The sequence below is a fragment of the Panthera onca genome, chromosome A2 (genome assembly GCF_046562875.1).
Source record: "Panthera onca isolate mPanOnc1 chromosome A2, mPanOnc1 haplotype 2, whole genome shotgun sequence".
In the NCBI taxonomy this organism is placed as follows: Eukaryota; Metazoa; Chordata; class Mammalia; order Carnivora; family Felidae; genus Panthera; species Panthera onca.
Window position 1 is genome coordinate 115,730,715 of NC_138340.1, and position 20,002 is coordinate 115,750,716.

The window sequence follows — 20,002 nt, forward strand, 5'->3', positions numbered from 1 at the left end:
AACTTGAACTCTGATGTTCCCTTGGTTCTCTGAGCCACAGAAGCAGACTCTTCTCCTCCACTTTGCTGATGGAGATCAGTGTACACTTGTTTGGAGATCCTGCATAGAATTTATTGGGGGCACTTGCATTGTAAGATGATACTTGCCCTCCTCAAGACCCACCCCTGCTACCTCTCCTTACTCCAAACTGATAATTAGGATCAGGTCTCAGCATACCCTAAGTGGGGAAATACAGTCCTTCCTATAGGAGGATAAGTTACAACTGAATGAACTGCAGGTTCTTCTTAAAATGTATTGGCAGGAACCTGGGAAATATGCCTGGGAGTAGGTCTCAAAGGTGTTGGAGGGGGATGGAATATATGGCTTGATAGGAGAGAGTAACATGGTAGCACTTAAACTCCTAACTTGGGTTTTAATGCCTTAGATATCTGGAGTTGGTCCTAACACTGCTAGGGTGGCATCTGGAAGATATGGTGGAAATGCTAGAATTTATCTGGCATGGTATTGAGGAAGGGGTCACAAAACTCAATGAAGTCACAATGTTAGAATGGATGTGTTGTTTGAAACTTCAGAAGCTACCACTTGAGCATTTTCCCTGTGAAGGCTCAGATGACACTCACAATTAAGGCAATAAAAAATGTAATGGTGAAGAGTATACTGGCAATTTTGAGAAGATTGGCTGTGGCTGACATCTACAGGCTAGAATTGATGGTAGAAGATGCTGCCATGATCTTGGGCTCCTTGATATCAATGTAGATGATGGGATGCAGTTGAAGGCCAGGTTGTGGAACTGAACTGTCAGATGCCCAGTGGACATAATTAATGGATACCAAGGCATGGATCTGTGAAGGAATTTAAAATTGTGGTGTTCCAAGGGGCAAGATAGAAGGACAGCTGATTAGGTTGTTATTTGGTTTGTAAATCCACTTGTGTAACTACTGTATTCTTCACCTAGTTTTCAGACTTCAGGTAGGTCAGATCTAGAGCCCACTCATAGAAGGGAGAGCCCAGATTCCCTTGAGGAGGGGTCCTCCAGTATACATGATAAACATCATGTATATACTTGCCCCAGAGAGGCACCCATTAGTGTAACTATGCAGTGGAGAAAGAGGAATACTCAGATTTTTCAACCAAGGACTTTTGGATATAGCATCTGAGCTCATATGGATCCCAAAGAACCCAAAACACCATTGTGGTCCTCTGGTTGTATGCAACCCAGTGATAAATGGAGTCCTAACCAAAGTCTGTCCCAGTGAGTATAATGTATCTGGCCCAACTTTTTGTTTATTTCTAAAGTACCTAAATATATATAATTGGGACAGATATACTCTACTTAGAAGCTGATAGAGTCCTTGAGCCTACATTGACAACACTTGCTTCATGCCCCAGATACTGTTCAGATGCTGTAGGTTTGGGTCAGAGTCAATGACCCAGGGGCCTCCCTTGACCAAAGCATTATATAGGCACAAAGTCAGTAAGGATATAGAAGACTTGAACAACTATTAACCAACTTTATGTAATTGACATTTACAGAACACTCAACCCACATTTTTTTTTAATGCACATGAAACATTTACTAAGATTGACCACACTCTAGGTCACAAAACAAGTCTCAATACTTTTAAGATAATTCAGGTCATGATGTCTTCTGATCATAATGGAATTAAATTAGAAATCAGTAACAAATATATCTGGGAAATCTCCAAAAATTTCTAAGTTATATAATATCTAAATAATCCATGGGTAGAGGAAAAAAGTAAAAAAAGGAATCAAAATACTTTTAACTGAATGAAAATGAAAACTATTTGTGGGATTTAGCTAAAACAGTATTTAGAGGAAAATTTATAGCATCAAATGCCTATATCAGAAAAGAAGAAAGATTTCAAATCAGTTTCAACTTAAGGAACTGGAGAAAGAAGAGAAAATGAAAACTAAAAAAAGAAAAAGGACATAATAAAGACCAAAGCAGAAATATAAAACAGAATGCAATAGAGAAAATGAATAAAACAAAACAGTTTGTTTGAGAAGACCAATAAAATTGATAAACCTCTATAACCAGACTGATCAGCAAAGGCTAGAAAGAAAGAGAACACACAAAACACCAATATTAGGAATGAGAGTTATGACATCACTATATGTTCTATTAGAAGGATAATAAGGGAATGTGATAAACAACTTTATGCCAATGAATTTGACAACTTAGACTGAAATAGATAAATTCCCTGAAATACAAAAACTGAAGCTCATTCAATAATAAATAGATAACCTGTTTAGCCCTTTATTGTATGCTGTTAGCTCATATATCAATTAAAGAACTGATTTATACTTAAAAATCTTCCCACAAAGAAAATTCCAGGCCCAGATGGCTGTACTGTGAATTTTACCAAACATTTAAGGAGCAAAGATGACTAATTCTATATAGCCTTTTCCAGCAAATTAAAGTTGGGAATTCTTTACAACTTAATCTATATGGCCAGCATTACTCCGATATGAAAACCAGACAAAGACATCACAAGAAAAGAAAGTTTCAGACTAATTCCTCTCAAACATAGATACAAAAATTCTTAACAATTTTGGCAAATCTAAGAATATGTAAAATGGATAATATTTCATGATTGAATGGGTGTTTTCCAAGGAATGGTAGGTTGTCTTAACATGAAAATTAATATAATTCATCATATTAACAAACTAAAAAAGAACCACATGACCATCTTAATAGATGTAGGAGTACTTGACAAAATTCAACACACATTCAAGACAAAAACTCTCAGCAAACTAAGAATTAAGGTAATTTCTTCAATCTGATAATGGGTATTTACTAAAAAGCCACTGCTGACATCATAGTTAATGCTGAAAGGCAAATGCTTTCCTCCTCAGATGAGGAACATGGCAAGGATGGCTGCTCTTGGCACTTGCATTCAACATACTGGAGGTTCTAGCCATTGCTATAAGGAAAGATAAAAGAAAAGATATCCAGATTGGAAAGGCAAAAGTAAAAGTCTTCATTTGCGTGTGACTTATATGCAGATAATTCTATTAAATATATTAAAAAAACCGGAAATAAGTGAATTTAGCAAGGATGCAGAAAATAAGATCAATATACAAAAATTATATTTCTATATACTATCAACAAAACAACTAGAAATTGGAATCAAGAAAATAATAACATTTACAATAGCATAAAGAATTCTTAGGGATAAATTAGACAAAGATGTACAAAACCTTTTGTACATTGAAAAATTTGTTCATTGAAAAAACATTGAAAAATACAAAATATTGCTCAGAGAAATAAAGTAATATATAAAAAATGGGGATATATACACAGTGTTCATAGATCAGAAGACTCAATATTGTTAAGATGTCAATTCTCAGTGTATAGATTAAATGTAATTCCAATAAAAATCTCAGCAGACTTTGTGTATGTGTTGTGTGTGTAGACATTGACAAGTTAATTCTAAAATTCACACAGAACTGCAATGCTAAAACAATTTTGAAAGAGAACAATATTGGAAGGCTTATAGTACCTGCCTTATAATAAGTATTTGCCTATAATAAGTCTTAAATACTTATTATAAAACTACAATAATCAAGATGGTGTGTTTTTAGACTAAAGCAAATATATTAATGTAACAGAATAGAGAATTCAGAAATAGTCCTACACATATATGGTCAATTGATTTTTTTAAAATGTTTATTTATTTTTGAGATAGAGAGTGAGCAGGGCGGGGGGAGGAGGGGGAGAGAATGCGCACGAGAGAGAATCCCAAACAGGCTCCACGCCATTAGCCCAGAGCCCAATTCGGGGCTTAAAACCATAAACCGTGAAATTTTGACCTGAGCCAAAACCAAAGTCAGACAACTGACTGAGCCAGCCAGGGATCCCTGGTCAGTTGATTGTTGACAGTGATGTTAAGGCACTTCAATGGAAAAATAATAGCATTTTCAACAAATGGTGGTGGAAAAACTGGACATCCAAATGCAAAAGTATAAACTTTGATTCATGCTTTGCATCTTATACAAAAATGAACTCAAAAAGAATTATAGATCTAAACAAAGCCTAAACATGTAAAATTTCTAGTAGAAAATATAGGAAGCTTTTGTGAACTGGGTTAGCCACTGATTTCTTAGATACAACACAAGAGCATGATCCATAAAAGACAAAACTTATAAATTGGACTTCATCAAAATCAAGAACTTGTGCTGTTTGAAATACCCTTTTTAAAGAATGAAAAAATAAGCCACAAACTGCGAGAAAATATTTGCAAATTTGAAGGAGTTATATCCGCAGTATGTAACAAACTGCAAAACTCAATAAGGAAAGAATTCAGTTAAAAAATGGGAACAAGTTTGAACAGACACTTTACCTAAGAAGTTGTATGGTTGGGAAATAAACATGAAAAGATGCTCAACATTTTTAGTCAAGAGAAATGGAAATTAAAACTACAAGGAGATGCTATTGTACATAAATGTCTAAACTTAAAAACATGGACCATATATAGTCGGTTAAACATCCTGACTCTTTTTTTTTTTGCAACTTACTCTTGATTTTGGCTCAGGTCATGATCTCATCCTTTGTGAGTTTGAGCCCTGACTGGGGCTCTGCCTTGCTGGTGTGGACCCTGCTTGGGATTCTCTCTTTCCCTCTCTCTCTCTGCCCCTCCCCTGCTTTCTCCCCCCCTCTCAAAATAAGGTAAGTAAACTTAAAAAAATAAAAATAAAAATACAGAAAAAGAAAAATAAATCTATATATGGGGCACGTGAGTGGCTCAATCGGTCGTGTGTCCAACTTCAGCTCAGGTCATGATTTCACGGTTCATGAGTTCGAGTCTTGAGTCAGGCTCTGTGCTGACAGCTCAGAGCCTGGGGCCTGCTTCAGATTCTGTGTCTCACTCTTTCTCTGCCCCTCCTCCATGCTCTCTCTCTCTCTTTCAAAAATAAACATTAAAAATAACAACAACAACACAGACTGTATAAGATGATGATGAGGATACGGGGCAACTAGAACTCTTAAACACTGGTGTGGGAATATAAAATAGTAAAACTATTTTGTGAAAATAGTCTAGGAGTTTCTTAAAAATTTAAACACATGCAATAATATGACCCAAACATTCTACTCCTAGGTATTAACCTGGGAGAAATGAAGGCATATGCCCATACAAAAACTTGCACATGAATGTTCGTAGCAGCTTTATTTGAAACAATCCCAAACTGGAAACAATCTAAATATCTATTAAAAGGTAGATAAATTGTGTTATATTCATGTAATGGAATAGTACTCAGCAATAATGGGCAGTAAACTGTTTATACACATGACAAAATGGATGAATCTGAAAATAATTATGCTGAGTGAAAGAAACCAGACAGAATATACATAGTGCATGATTTCATTAACATCAAATTCCAGAAAATGCAAACTAATGTATGGTGACAGAAAGCAGAACCTGTCACTTTGAGTGGGGGTGGGGGGGAAGCCAAGTATTTTTCTGGGGCATGAGGATACTTTTGAAGGTGGTGAAGGAAATGTTACCTTGATTGTGAGGATGATTTCAACAGTTGTACACATATGTTCACCTATAAAATTGCATACTTTTAATAACTGCAGTTTACTGGACATTAATCATACCTCAGCAAAGCTGTTAAAAATTAACAGGGATGGGGTGTTTGGGTGGTTCCGTGGATTAAGCCTCCAACTCTTGATTTTGGCTCAGGTCATGATCTCACAGTTTGTGAAATCAAGCCCAGAGATGGGCTCCATTCTGAGAGGAAGAGAAAGGAAGAGAGAGAGAGAGAGAGAGAATGAGAATGTTAAATGAGCTCATGCTAAATTCACGTGACATGAGCCGAAATCAAGAGACCAGGGCTCAACCCAGCTCAACCCACTGAGCCACCTAGGCGCCCAACAGAGATAACTTTCAACTGTTGTGCAAAGTTTGCCACAAATAGGTGCATATAACAGCTAAGCTCTACTAATTTTTGTTCCTTATTGTCCTGAAAAAAGGCCGCAACAAGAGAAAGATCTGATGCCAAGGTTTGGCTGGGAAGTGCTTGTAAAGCTACTGATTTAAAAGTCACATTTCATTTACTTATTTTCCAACTTGTATAACAAATGTTGGGATTCTTCTATTTCGGTCGTTTTAAAATTTAAATCAATATGAGCAAATTAGTAGACTGTGGAATCCAAACCACTCTCTTCCGTCATTATTTGAAGCCTTGTAAAATTAACCTCCCACCTGCCAGCGCGCGTGGAGCGCGGAAGCTCAGGAATCCCCGCACTTGCAGCCTCTGTGCGCAGCGTTCCCCGTGCGTGGCCCCGCCCAGCACGCCGTGCCTCAGGCCCCAGGCTTTGGCGGCCACGTGAACCAAGCAGCGGCTCCCGAAAAGCCAGGGTGATGGCGCAGCAACGTGGGCGCAAGCGCAGTGCGGGGCCTGAGCGACCTAGGCAAGCGCGGTAAGTCTCTCTGCACGTGCGCGACGGCGGGCTGACGGCAAGCCGCGGTGGCGGGCGGTGGAGGGCTGAGGGCCCAGCATGTGGGGTCAGGGGCACTTTTCTGGAGCTTCTGTGGTGGAAAGTGTGAGGTCAGTGGTAGTCTTTTTGGTAGGTGCGGTTGTAGCCGCCGCAAGGACCGTCTTTTCACCTCTGCTTGCCGTTTAGGGCTCCCAAGTATGGGGTAAGGCCCATTTCCCGGCCTTCCTTCGCCTTGGAGCCGCCCACCTATTTCTGAGGGTGCCGGGCACCCCCGGTTTTGAGTGCAGGGCTGCGAGGCGAAACCTGTTTACAAATAACTTGGGCCTACGTAGTCTCGGTGGAGATGGGGATTTGCAGGCCTGTTGTGGGGTGGAATTCTCTTCCCGCAAATTCTGTGCCATTTAAACTTCAAAATCCCTCAGAAAATAGGTGTCAAGGGGCAACCTGGACTCACTTATTCCGAATTTTGCCACGAATTGGAGATTTGGAAGTGCCATCTGGTAATCCACTTTTGCTGGAAGCGGGTACAGCGCCGGTTTCTTCATAATCATCGCGGGAAAGTCTTTTTGACCCCTTTTAAAATCAGATTTTATGATGAACCATACAGCTTCTCGGCATTTCCAGATATTTTCAGTTTTACTAAATCTAAGCCAATGGCTTACAGAGAAATACAGTCTCTCTCAACATTTCATCTTGGTTTTACGACTTTTTGCTCTATTAAATAAAGTATTTTTGACCAGTAGTGGAGGTAGGATACGTATTTTGAATACCTTTTCATGCAGCTTAATGTATGTGAAAAAACTATATAAGGTATAACAAAAACCAGAAGAATAAAAGTTTAAAATTTTTGACTTTTTTTTTTTTTTTTTTAACCTGGGACAATTTTTCTCTTTCTGTAAGTACTTGAGGGAGCGTTTGAAACTCTGGTGTAACACAGTTCTTCGGTAACTTTTAAAGCTCTTAAGAAGTCTGTTTTCTGTTTCCTTCCAAGAACTAACATTTATGTAAAGGGCAGTATTCTAGTATATTAATGATAAAGTTATAAACGAGTAGACATTTATTTTGAAATATTTTGGAGTTAGAACGTATAATACTATATAATGAAAATTAGTTTTGAAGTAATAGGCAAAATTTGATTTGATTTTGCAGTCTTTAATTGAAATATCTCTTCAAAAATAGAAATCACTGTATCTTTTAAATAAAATTGATTACCAGTCTGAAGCGTTTGGTCTCTATATATTTGTAGTGTTTCTTTTTGTTTGAATTGTAGAAGTCCTGCTCTCCTTTTGGGAGGGCATCAATTTTTTTGAAAGAATATGCATATTGTTCTGAAGTATTGATTTATGTAACTGACTAGAATGTGTCTAGATATCTACTTCAGTGTAAATTTGTAAAATCTTGGCTAAAAGAGATAATTTCAAAAGATGGAGATTGTATATGATGAAATTGCAGAGTACAGTATACTCAAGACAAGAATTATTGGAGAAAATCTCTCAGGTCATGTTTGATATAGAGGTTGGATTTTGATAACTTTATTTAGGAACAAAACATACTTGCAGGAATTTGAACATTATATAGTTTAGGCTTTCTTGATTTACTGTGAATGGACAGATTATTAGAACTTAATTTAAGGTATTGAATTGTTTCAGTTTTTCAGGAATTGCCCAGATGGATGAAGATACACATTACAATAAAGGTACTGACACTAAAAATTATTTTTGGATATAAGAGCTAGATAATCTTGATTAATTTCTAATTTTCTTTGCATTTTGATTTGGTTTTAGTTGAAGATGTGGTTGGAAGTCATGTGGAAGATGCGGTAACATTTTGGGCCCAGGTAAATAGCCTGGTTGATTTCTTTCCCTATCCCTTTCCTCCACCCACCCAGGTCCTGCTCAACAGAAACAAAAACAAAAACAAAAACCCCAGAATATAGATATCCTTGTCATTCTCAGTGCCTAATTATTGAACATTTAACACAAGCCATTTTTGGAAGCGCACTGGTTACAGCTGGGACTTACTACCTGAGTTATGAGTAGTATGCTTATAATGCACTGAGTTAAAAAAGAAAGAAAGCAGCAAGATTATAGTTGTGGTTTCAGAATTACACTCAATTTAACACCAACAATCTAGGCTGCATAAATTACTGAATGCACTAAGAAACTTGTATTTGTGAAGTTATAGCCCCATCTAGGGGTCTTTTATAAGATTGTTTCTTGAAAGATACTAACTTTTTAATGTAATTTTTTTTAATACTTTAACTTTGAATTTGACATATAATCTCTTTTTCATCATGAAGTTGGAAGCACTAGTGGAACATTTATAGTTTTCTATGGACTTCAAGTCAGATAAGTTTCCTTAGGTTTAAATATAAAGCAAAGTACCAAAATGCTTGTGTTCTAGAATTCAAAAAGGTGAATTCCTCTAATTACACAATTACTCACTAGTTTTTAATTTTGTGAACTACACATAATATGGGAGGGAAAGGTATGGCATTTTTCTGTAAGAACTGCAGTATGAGAACTCTTTTGTGGTGGTGGAGTGAATTGGCAATACGGGAAATGGAATTTACGAGAAGAAAAGTTGTAGAAGAATTCGATTAACCACTGTTCTTATATCTATATAGAAAACACTGTGGAAGGGTGGTATTCATAGAAAACTTGTGGTAAATTTGTATTTCTGCTTATGCAAATATTTTCTGCTTATGCAAATATATTCTACCCAAATGTTTTATGCATGTTGTCTCTGTATTAATAGCAACTGTGTCACTCAACAATGTCCCAGATTAGATGATAGATATGTTTAAGCTCATAGCTTAAATAAGATTTTCTAGACCAGCACTGTCCAGTAGAAATGTGTGAGCCACATAAGTAATTTAAAATTTAGCAGACTCATGAAAACCTAAAAAGAAAGGGTGAAATAAATTTTAATATACTCAATATATCCAAAATATTTCAACACAGATATATTTATAAGTATTTTATTTTCCTTTTCATATTAAATTTTGAAATCTGATGTGTATTTTATTTATTTATTTTTTTTAATTTTTTTTTCAACGTTTTTTATTTATTTTTGGGACAGAGAGAGACAGAGCATGAACGGGGGAGGGGCAGTGAGAGAGGGAGACACAGAATCGGAAACAGGCTCCAGGCTCCGAGCCATCAGCCCAGAGCCCGACGCGGACCGCGAGATCGTGACCTGGCTGAAGTCGGACGCTTAACCGACTGTGCCACCCAGGTGCCCCTGATGTGTATTTTAGATTTACAGTATACTCTATCTCAAATCAGACTAGCTACATTTCAGGAGGGTATTGCCTATTGATCAGTGCAGCTGTAGACTTTGATTTCAACTGACCTTTTTGTGAAGCTGTTGATTGAATTTGGAGTTATTATTTTTTAATTTTTAAAATTTATTTATTTATTTTGAGAGAGAGAACCAACAAGGGGGGGCAGAGAGAGGGAGACAGAGGATCCGAAGCAGGCTCCACACTGACAATGGAGAGCCTGATGTGGAGCTTGAACCCACGAACTGTGAGATCATGACCTGAGCTGAAGTCGGATGCTTAACCGATTGAGCCAACCAGGCACCCGAATTTGGAGTTATTATTTAAACCAGGAGTCAGCAAACTATTCCTGTAAAAGATTAGATTGTAAATATTTTTAAGGATAGTGGGCCATATAGTCTATAGTAACTATTCAACTCTGTCAGCTCTGCTGTTGTAGTGCAAAGGCTTACGAAGACAGTACATAGATGTGGCTGTGATCCATTAAAACTTTATTTACCAAAGCAAGTGGTGGAGGCCAAAATTTGCCAACCTCTGATATCAACCATGAAGTGGAGGCCTTGTAGAAATTTAAACATTTTAAGAAGTTATGAAACATGTCATAAATGTATGAAAAGATTAAGAGTTAAAGCTACTAATGGCATTCATATGAATTGAATGATTATTTCAAGAAGCAAATTATAAAATTTGACTGGAGTTGGAATGGGATATAAATAAAGAATAAATATTCACAAATATGTGGAGGCTGATCAAGATGAAGTTCTTCTCACCTATACTCTCTGTTTTTCTGACTCCATGGATTTCTGCCATATAGGCCACTTATATGAGAATTTTTGGTAGGCCAAGTGGAATGAGTAGCAGCTGAAGGAATCCTAAGTGGCCTTCACCTTTTTTTGAAAGAAAGATATTTCCTTATTTTAGTCATATAGCTACAAAATATTTTGTTGATATATTAAGAACATATATGTACATTTAATTATTTATTTTGAAATAACTTTAGATTTATGGGAAGGTCATAAAATTAGTACAGAGTCTTTCTTTATACCCTTCATGTAGCTTCCGGTACTGCTAACATTTTACATAACCATAATACAGTTAAACAAAGCCAGATAATTAGCTGCAGCCTGTATTCAACTTTCAACAGTTTTTTCATTGTCTTTTTTTTAAAATTCCATTTTAAATTAAAAAAATGTTTTATTTATTTTGAGAGAGTGTGAGCGCATGCATGCGTGAGTGGGAGAGGGGCAGAGAGAGAGAGGAAGAGAGAGAATCCCAAGCAGGCTCTGCACTGTGAGCAAGGAGCTTCACTCAGGGCTGGATCTCACGAACCTTGTGAGATCATGACCTGAGCCAAAATCAAGAATCGGATGCCTAACCAACTGAGCTACCCAGGTGCTCCCATCTTTTTTTCTAGTCTAGGATCCCTCATTGTATTTAGTTGTCATGTTTTTTTAGTTTCTTCTAACTTTGGTTTGTCCTTTGATTTATCCTTGTCTTTACTGATTTTGACATTTTTGATGAGTACTGGTCACTTATAGACTATTTCTCAGTTTAAAGTTTTGATGAGTACTGGTCACTTATTTTATACAACATCTCTTAGTTTAGATTTGTTTGATGGTTTTTCATAAATAGATTGGCTGTAATACTACAGAAATGATACTTTGTCCTTTCTAGTGCATTATCTTGGGGATTCATGATATTGATAAATCATTATTGATAATGTTAACCTTTATCCACTTGGTTAAGGTGCTATCTGCTGGGTTTCTTCACTTTAAAGTTACTGTTTTTCCTTTTGTAATTAATAAGTGTTTTAGGGGTGCCTGGGTGGCTCAGTCAGTTAAGCGTCTAGCTTTGGCTCAGATCATGATCTTATGGTTTATGAGTTTGAACACTGTATTGGGCTCTGCACTGACAGTGTGGAGCCTGCTTGAGATTCTCTCTCCCCACCCCCCCGCTCTGCCCCTCCCCCACTTGTGCCCTCCTCCCTCTCCCTCCCTCCCTCTCTCTCTCTCTCCCCCCCTGAAAATAAATAAATAAATAAATGTTTTAGAGGGAGATACATTAAGATTGTGTAGTTGTATTTCTCTTCAACTTTTCACCCACAAATTTTTATTATTTATTACTGTAGTCATTGTCTAATGATGATTTTTTTAATTTTTCGTATGCTTTCTGCATGTATTAATTGGAATTCTTCTGTGAGGAAGCGCTGTATCTTCTCCAATCATTTACTCAATTATTTAGGTTAATATGGACTCATGGTTATTTATTCCATGGGCTATAATACAGCACTATCACTACTTATTTTGTTGTTTACATTGTTGCAGCTTTGGGCATCAGGAGATTATTCACATAGGCTGTTGTGCCTTTTAAAACATATCCCCATTTATTTTTTGAGCATTTCTTTACTTTCTGGCATGACCAAAAATTCCAGGATCATCTTTTTCCCTATCTTCATCCTGGAATCCACTATTCTCCAGAACCCTGGTTCCTTTTATTGGAGAATGGTGTTTAGATATCAAGATCTGGGCACTAGTTGTGCTTTTTGCTGATGGAGTGTCATTGCTTTTAGGCCCTGTCAGCAGACAGAGCTGGAAAAAATATGTGTATAAAAACGTACACATGTACATATCTATATTTTTGTATCTTTCATATATGCATGTATATGCACACAAATGTGTATATATACACATACATACTATGAGTTCATATGAATATCTTCCAATTCTAATCTGACAGTGCAGGTTCATTTTAGCCTTCTTTCTTTTTTTTGTAACTTCTTTCCTGCTATCATTGTCTGTGGTATATTTACTTATTTGTTCGATCCTAGTATACACTTCAAAATTGTTAGCCCTGGGGCGCCTGGGTGGCGCAGTCGGTTAAGCGTCCGACTTCAGCCAGGTCACGATCTCACGGTCCGTGAGTTCGAGCCCCGCGTCAGGCTCTGGGCTGATGGCTCAGAGCCTGGAGCCTGTTTCCGATTCTGTGTCTCCCTCTCTCTCTGTCCCTCCCCCGTTCATGCTCTGTCTCTCTCTGTCCCAAAAATAAATAAACGTTGAAAAAAAAAAAAAAATTCAAAATTGTTAGCCCATACCCATGACAAATGAATTTACTAACTAGATGCAGTATTTGTGTATAGAGGATTATATACATTTAACTTTTTTTTTACATCTGTTTTATCCAACAACAAATATATGAGAAGACTCATCATTTGACCAAAATATGCTATCCATTTTGAACCATTAGATGTATAGTAAAATCCAGACACAATTGTTTATATTACATTTTAGGATTTAATAGTTTTTGCTTTCTTAGTTTAAATTCCAAGTAATTTGAACTCACTGCAAAGTAAAGATTTTCTAAAGCGTAGTACCACTTCTTAATAAAGAACTCATTTGAATTATGAAAAAATGTTACTGTAAGAATTTGATTTAATCTCTAATGCTCCAGAATCTTTTTTTAATGTTTATTTATTATGTTTTGAGAGAGTGCATGAGTGAGGGAGGGGCAGAGAGAGAGGGAGTGAGAATTCCAAGCAGCATCTGTGCTGTTAGCATGGGGCTTGATGTCTTGAACCGAGAGATCATGCCCTGAGCTGAAATCAAGAGTCCCAACGCTTAGCCAACTGAGCCATGTAGGTGCACCTTGAATGCTCCAAAATCTTTTAAGTAATGCTTAGTAGAACTCTCAGTTGTATAGCACTGTCAAATAATTTATTGAATTTTACACTATAGCTATTCTTCCTTCTAGAGTATCAGTAGAAATAAGGATATTATGAAGATTGGTTGCTCACTGTCTGAAGTTTGTCCCCATGCCAATTCAGTTTTTGGGAATCTTGATCCAAAGAAGGTGAGCCATATTCTCGGGTATAATTATTCCCTCTCCTGATGGCTTTCTTATGTCTTAGATTTTATAATTGTTGGAAGTTTTGATGTATTTGAAAAAGAGAGGCAACTTTTTAGAAGTGATATAAACTATAGTCATAATAAATTTATTCTTTCAAAAATACTATGGACTGTGTGCTCTTACGGTGGTAAGCTTTGAGTATACAATGGTGAACAAAACACAATCCTTGTCTTCGACACTGATTGGAAAAAAAATCTGTAAAAGTTATCTTTATGGAGAAAATTTTGATGATTTTTTTTCTTTTTTTTAAAAATTGAGGTATAATTTACATACAGTAATGCACACAAGTCATAGCTGTACAGCTTAAAGAATTTTTACGCAGATCAAGATATAGTAATCACTCAGATCAAGATATGGTTCCCTCTTCCTGGAAAATTCCTGCAGACCCTTTCTCAGTCAATTCTTCATCAGTAGTCCTTCTAACAAGAAGTAATTATTCTGATTTCTGTCACTGAAAATTCACTTATCTGTTCTTAAATCATACAGTGTGTACTCTTTTGTGTATGTCTAGCTTCTTTCATTCAGCAGAATTTCTGAGATTCTTCCATATTATTGTGTGTATTGGTATTGGTAGTTGTTCTTTTTCAAGCTATGCAGTACTTGTATATAAATACACCACAGTTGATATGTTTGTTCTCCTTTGATGGCCGTTTGGATTGTTTGCAGTTTTTGGCTACTGTGAATTAATGCTACTATGAAATACTTACACAGTTTTTTGTTGGATGTATTAACTTTTTTGTTTTCACTGCATACCTAGGAGTAGAATTGCTAAGTCATGGGGTAGGCATGTTTCACTTTGGTAGGTACTGGCCACAGTTTGGTGAAAGTATTGAACCAATTTTTATTCTTACCAGCAAAGTATGAGGATTCTAGTTCCTCATTGTCCTCATCAATCCTTTGCATTGTCATTCTTTTAAATTTTAGCCATTTGGTGGGTGTAGTGTGGTGTTCTGATTTTATTTTCCTGAGTACAGAGCTTCACCATATTTTCATAGTTGTAGTTTTTCATAGGTTTTTTTTTTTCTTTTTTTTTTTTTTGAGAGAGAAAGTGCACATAGGGGTGTGGCAGAGGGAGAGAGAGAATGAATCTCAAGCAGGCCCCTATGCCCAGCACAGAGCCTGATGTGGGACTCTATCTTACAGCTGACCCTGAGGTCATGACCTGAACTGAAATCAAGAGTCGGATGCTTAACCAACTGAGCCACCCAGGCGCCCCACTATTTTCATAGTTTTATTAGCCTTTTGAATATCCTCTTTTGTGAAGTGCCTTTTTACATCTTTTCCCCATTTTCAAGGTTGTTTTAATTGATATGTAGGAAGTTCTATATATATTCATTACATAATTTGGATATGAGTCCTTTGTCTTACATGTGTATTGTTAGTATCTACTCCTTATCTGTGTCTTCCCTACTCACTTTCTTTATGTCATTTGTAGTCTAATTTATAATTTTTTTTTTTTTGGTATATACTTTTTGTTTCCTATCTAAGACCCCTTTACTTAACCCAAGGTCATGAATATATTCTATGTTTCCTCCCAACCCCTCAAGCTTTTATCTTTTGCATTTGGGGCTGTGGTTTACCTCCAGGAAAATTTTGGTTATGATGTGAAGTAGGAGTCAAATTTATTTTTTTTCCCATATGGTTATCCAGTTATGCCAGCATCACTTATCAAAACAGTCATCCTTTCTTTATTGAGTTGTACTGGAATTTTTGTTTTCAAAAATTCCAGGTGATTGTAAATGAGTGTTTTTGAAATAATAAATACTTATATTCTTGGATATATCAATTTCTCTGTCAAAAATTTACCCTTTGGACATTTTTATAAGTACACAAAGAAAGGTGTTTTATGATTAATTGCAGTATTATTTGTAATAGGTAAAATGGAGATTAACTAAATATCTACTAGTAGTAGTAGTAGTAATAATAATGGTAGCTGGCATTTATTGAATCTTATCCTTTTGAAACAGTGTTCTAAGCACTTTACACGTATTAGCTCATTTAGTCCTCATAGCATCCCTATGAAGCAGATGCTGTTATTTTATGTGTTTTTGAAAATTGAAGCATGGCTATGATAACTTTATGAAAGTCACCCACTAGTTTATAATGGATTAAGTATTCAAACTCAGAGAGCCCACCCCCTTAGATGTTAATCTGATACTGGAATAATTAATGAATTGTGGTAGATCCTTATTTGGAATACTTCGTTATTTCAGACGCTGATACTATGGTAAAGTAAATGGAAATTTTAAGGAGGCACTTACATTTAAATTAAAATTTAAGGAGGCACTCTAACGTACACCTCAGAGTGAGTGCCTCTTTAAATTTTGGCCATGGGTGCCTTGTTTGCCTCACCCAACTCTAAGCTCTGTTTGTAAATAAGATCTCTTATTTAAGATCTCTATAGTTTAATATGGAATTAGGTGTATACAATAGTGGATGTAAAATGAGCACATTTGTGTAAATAAACATATCCTAGCATATATGTAAAATTAGTGTAAGTGTAAAATTATTTTTAGGAGGTGTATGTTGAAGAGTGTTGGTAAGGAAGTCTTACTTTTTTTGATATGCTTTGATTGTCTTTTAATAATGTGCCTCTATTACTTTTATTTTAAAATAATTACAACCCCAATGGCATATATAAAAATGTGTAAAAAGAAGAGATTAGAAGGAAGGAATGTAGGTTGGAGCTGAACATTAGAATGGTTAACTAGAATTTGTGAAATTCTAGGGTTTTTTTAAGCATCCTTGTAGCCTAGGACTGTGTTTACTAGTGTTATAAATTAAAATATACCCACTTTTCCTCTGTTGAATGCAAAATAAATTACTTGCTTTACAAAATACTCAAACTAGTTTCAATAATAGATTTCCTATTATAAATGATTACTCAGCCACTCTGGTTACTTATGAATGGATTATACTTTGTAAATTTTCCGAAGTGAATGAGTATCTGCCTCTCATCCTGTAGCTGGGTCATGGGCTATAAATAGTGGAGCTGTGAGAGGAGAAGATTGGTACCTGGCACAATGGGAGTGCATGTGTAGTTATGATAGTGTTTGAAAGTTATGAAAGTGTTGAAATTTCCTCAAGATAGAGTTGTATTTGTGCTGGTTTTTGTGATTATTCACACTAACAGAGTCAAAAACTTCAGATTCCTCAGCTTTGTTGGGTCCCAGCTCTATTCTTGGATACAAGTATCCCCACCTCTATGTACACTGGGTTGCAGTGATGCTCCATTTGTGTCACTTACTTAATATTGAATTTTTAATTATATTAGCATATTATTACAAAGTCTTAACTAAAGGTTAATGTGACCTTTTGCAGAGTTTGAAATTGGATAGGAGCTATTTTTGCTACTAAACCTTTTTGCTTGCTGAAAAATGAAGTAAGATGGTTGGGAGAATGTACCCTGCCATTTGTGCTCTCTGTTGCTCTCCAGTTTTTGAATGTTAGCTGAGGGAACCAGAGTTAAGTGCTAATTTCATACCTATCCTTTGTAATATTTGCTTTGTTAGATATCCATTGTGTTTCTGAATTGATTTGTACTTTGTTGCTTTGGGAAGTTGAGGACTTTTGTATTTCATACTGTATATATCTTTGCTTCAAAATCTGTGAATTTGTCTTACTTCAGAGTGATACACTTAAAATTAATATTTTTTATTTAAATGTTTATTTTTGAGAGAGAGTGAGAGAGTAAGCATGCCTGAGCAGGGGAGGGGCAGAGAGAGAGGGAGACAGAGGATCTGTCTCACGAAGTGGGCTTTGTGTTGACAGCAGAGAGCCCAATGCAGGGCTTGAACTCACGAACTGCAAAATCATGACCTGAGCCAAAGTCGGATGCTTAACTGACTGAGCCACCCAGGCACTCTTAAAATTAATTTTACACTTCACTTAAGGCAGTGTTCCAACCTTTCATATGCCCTTTTAAGGTATTTTTTCTCTAATGAGTCTCCTCACCTCAAGACATATTAACACCATAGATACACTATTTATCTGTTTATGCTGTCAGATAGGTTTGAACTTTAGAGGGCTACAAACAATTGTAATATTGAAGACACCCCTCTCTTCCAAACGAGTTTTCACTTCCTTGAGAATAGTATTTACCCTGTTGAGAATGTATCATTAAAATGAATGATTTAAAATGGCTGTGTGGCTCAGTCGGTTGAGCATCCCACTCTTGGTTTTTGCTCAGGTCACAATCTCATGGTTCATTGAATGAAGCCCATGTTGGGCTCTGCACTGACAGCATGGAGGCTGTTTGGGATTCTTTCTCTCCCTCTCTCTCTGCCTCTCCCCCGCTCATGTGTGCTCTCTCGCTGTCTTTCTCTTGATTTCAAATAAGCTAAAAAAAAAGAAAAAAAGAAAGTCATTGTCAACCTAGGGTGATTTTGTATCCCCCACCCTCACCCCCAGGTGATAATTTGGCAGTGTCTCGAGACATTTTTGGTTGCCACACCGGAGAGGGTGCTTCTTGGCATTGTAGGTGGAGGCTAAGGAGGATGCTGCTAACTATCCTACAGTGCACAGGATGGGAATGAGCCCCTGCCCCATCTTCCTGCCAAGGAATTATCCTGTTTGAAAATGTCAGTAGTGCTAAGATTGAAAAATTGACATAAAGTATGTAAATTTTCCTTTGTTCTTTTTTATAATTTTTTTAAATGTCTATTTTTGAGAGTGAGCAAGTGAGAGAGATAGAGTGTGAGTGAGCAAGGGAGGTGCAGAGAGAGAGGGAGACACAGAATAAGAAGCAGGCTTCAGGCTCTGAGCTGGTAGCACAGAGCCTGACGTGGGGCTCAAACTCACAAACGCGAGATCATGACCTGAGCTGAAGTCAGATGCTCAACCGACTGAGCCACCCAGGCGCCCCTCCTTTGTTTTTATATTTGACATAATTAAATTAAAATATAAATTTAAAATAAAATTCAGTATTAAGAATATTATCTAATTTAATTTTATCCATTTAATAACATTAGAGTCCTTACATATAAAGTAAAAAGTATAAAAATCTTTCTTGGCTGGTAGGATGTATGGATCCCACATGGTTGAGATTTATGGTATGTACTTGGCATCTTTATATTTTAAGAACAATTAATTGTACCAGTTATGTCTTCAGACATTAAAATAGCATGATTTTAAGTCTTTGATGCGTATGCTTTTGTTTGAATTTTGTTTTTTATGTCTTTTTTTTTTTTTTTTTTTTTGAGAAGCAAAATTGAATTATGGACTCTGAAATCAGATTGCCTGACTTTGAATTGTAGCTTATGAGTTTGGGGATATAATGGTGAACAGAAAGTATCTGCCTTTTACAGTTATTGTGAGAATAAAATAAGTTATTATATATAAGGTGCTTATTGCCATTTAGTAAAAGGCGAAAGATTTATGCGATCTGAAGAGAAACCAGAGTATCTTATTGCCATTTAGTAAGTACTTAATAAATGCTAACCATTCTGATCTATGTAGCATACTTTGAATCATTAAAGTGCCAAATAATTTTACTTTCTTTTTCTCTTTATAGATTTATGGTGGATTATTTTCTGAAGATAAATGTTGGTACAGATGCAAAGTACTGAAAATCATCAGTGATGAAAAGGCAGGAGCAAGTGTTTCGGGTTTTTTTTGCCCCGAGTGACAATTATTTTGGTTCCAAAATTTGATGCTTTTATTTAGCCCTTCATTCCTTATACATAGTAGTAATAAGATCTGAAGATCTGGTTCAAATGAACTTATAAATTGATTAAAACATTTTTTTTTTTTTTTTTTTTACCTAGTGAACACAAAGGAGTGAATTGCTTAAAAAAAATCCAGGTTAGATTCAGGAATATCCTTCTGAATTTAAGTTGTCATATAATCACTGCACATTGTCCTAGGATAGATTACATAATTTGTGAATGATTTTTGCTGACCAGTGGGCTCTTTGTGTCTCAGTTCTTAATCGTCACGTTTGGTTCTTGCTAAGTAACTTTAAAAGTTCATTCTATTAAGATTGAGTAGGAAAAGAACATTTGATCTACTCAAAAGAAGTTCTCTTTATCTTTTGCTTAGTTGATTTGCAGATTGTTAATGAAGATTGGCTTACTGCTTTTTCATGCTTTGGTTAAATGTGATGAATTTTCTTTGTGTTTAGCTATTTGATTTTTTTAAACTGAACGTGAGGGAGATTTTAAGGGGATTTGTGGAGATGAGATTCTGAATGGCTGTTTGATGGCAGTTACACATTACAGGCTGTGTAAAAGCATCTCTGTAGGCTTTCCTTTACTGTTTTTTTCCTGTATCTGCTTTACTGGAGTTAAAATATTTTCTTTTTTTTTTTTTTTTAACGTTTATTTATTTTTGAGACAGAGAGAGACAGAGGA

The 20,002-nt window shown here is 36.2% G+C and overlaps 1 protein-coding gene across 3 annotated transcripts in view; it reads left to right on the forward strand.

Moving 5' to 3' along the window:
• The first annotated feature begins 6,336 nt into the window (after positions 1-6,336).
• Positions 6,337-20,002, forward strand: part of STK31 (serine/threonine kinase 31) — a 76,520-nt gene continuing 62,854 nt past the window's right edge. Inside the window, exons 1-5 of one of the 3 annotated variants that reach the window (XM_078441356.2) lie at positions 6,337-6,448; positions 8,116-8,162; positions 8,251-8,303; positions 13,497-13,595; positions 19,165-19,239. In XM_078441356.2, the coding sequence (XP_078297482.2) occupies positions 6,390-6,448; positions 8,116-8,162; positions 8,251-8,303; positions 13,497-13,595; positions 19,165-19,239 (333 nt within the window). In that variant the 5' untranslated portion in view covers positions 6,337-6,389. Of the gene's footprint in view, positions 6,449-6,476; positions 6,577-8,115; positions 8,163-8,250; positions 8,304-13,496; positions 13,596-19,164; positions 19,240-20,002 lie in introns of those variants that run through there. The other 2 variants (XM_078441349.2, XM_078441351.2) reach the window with 2 other exon arrangements.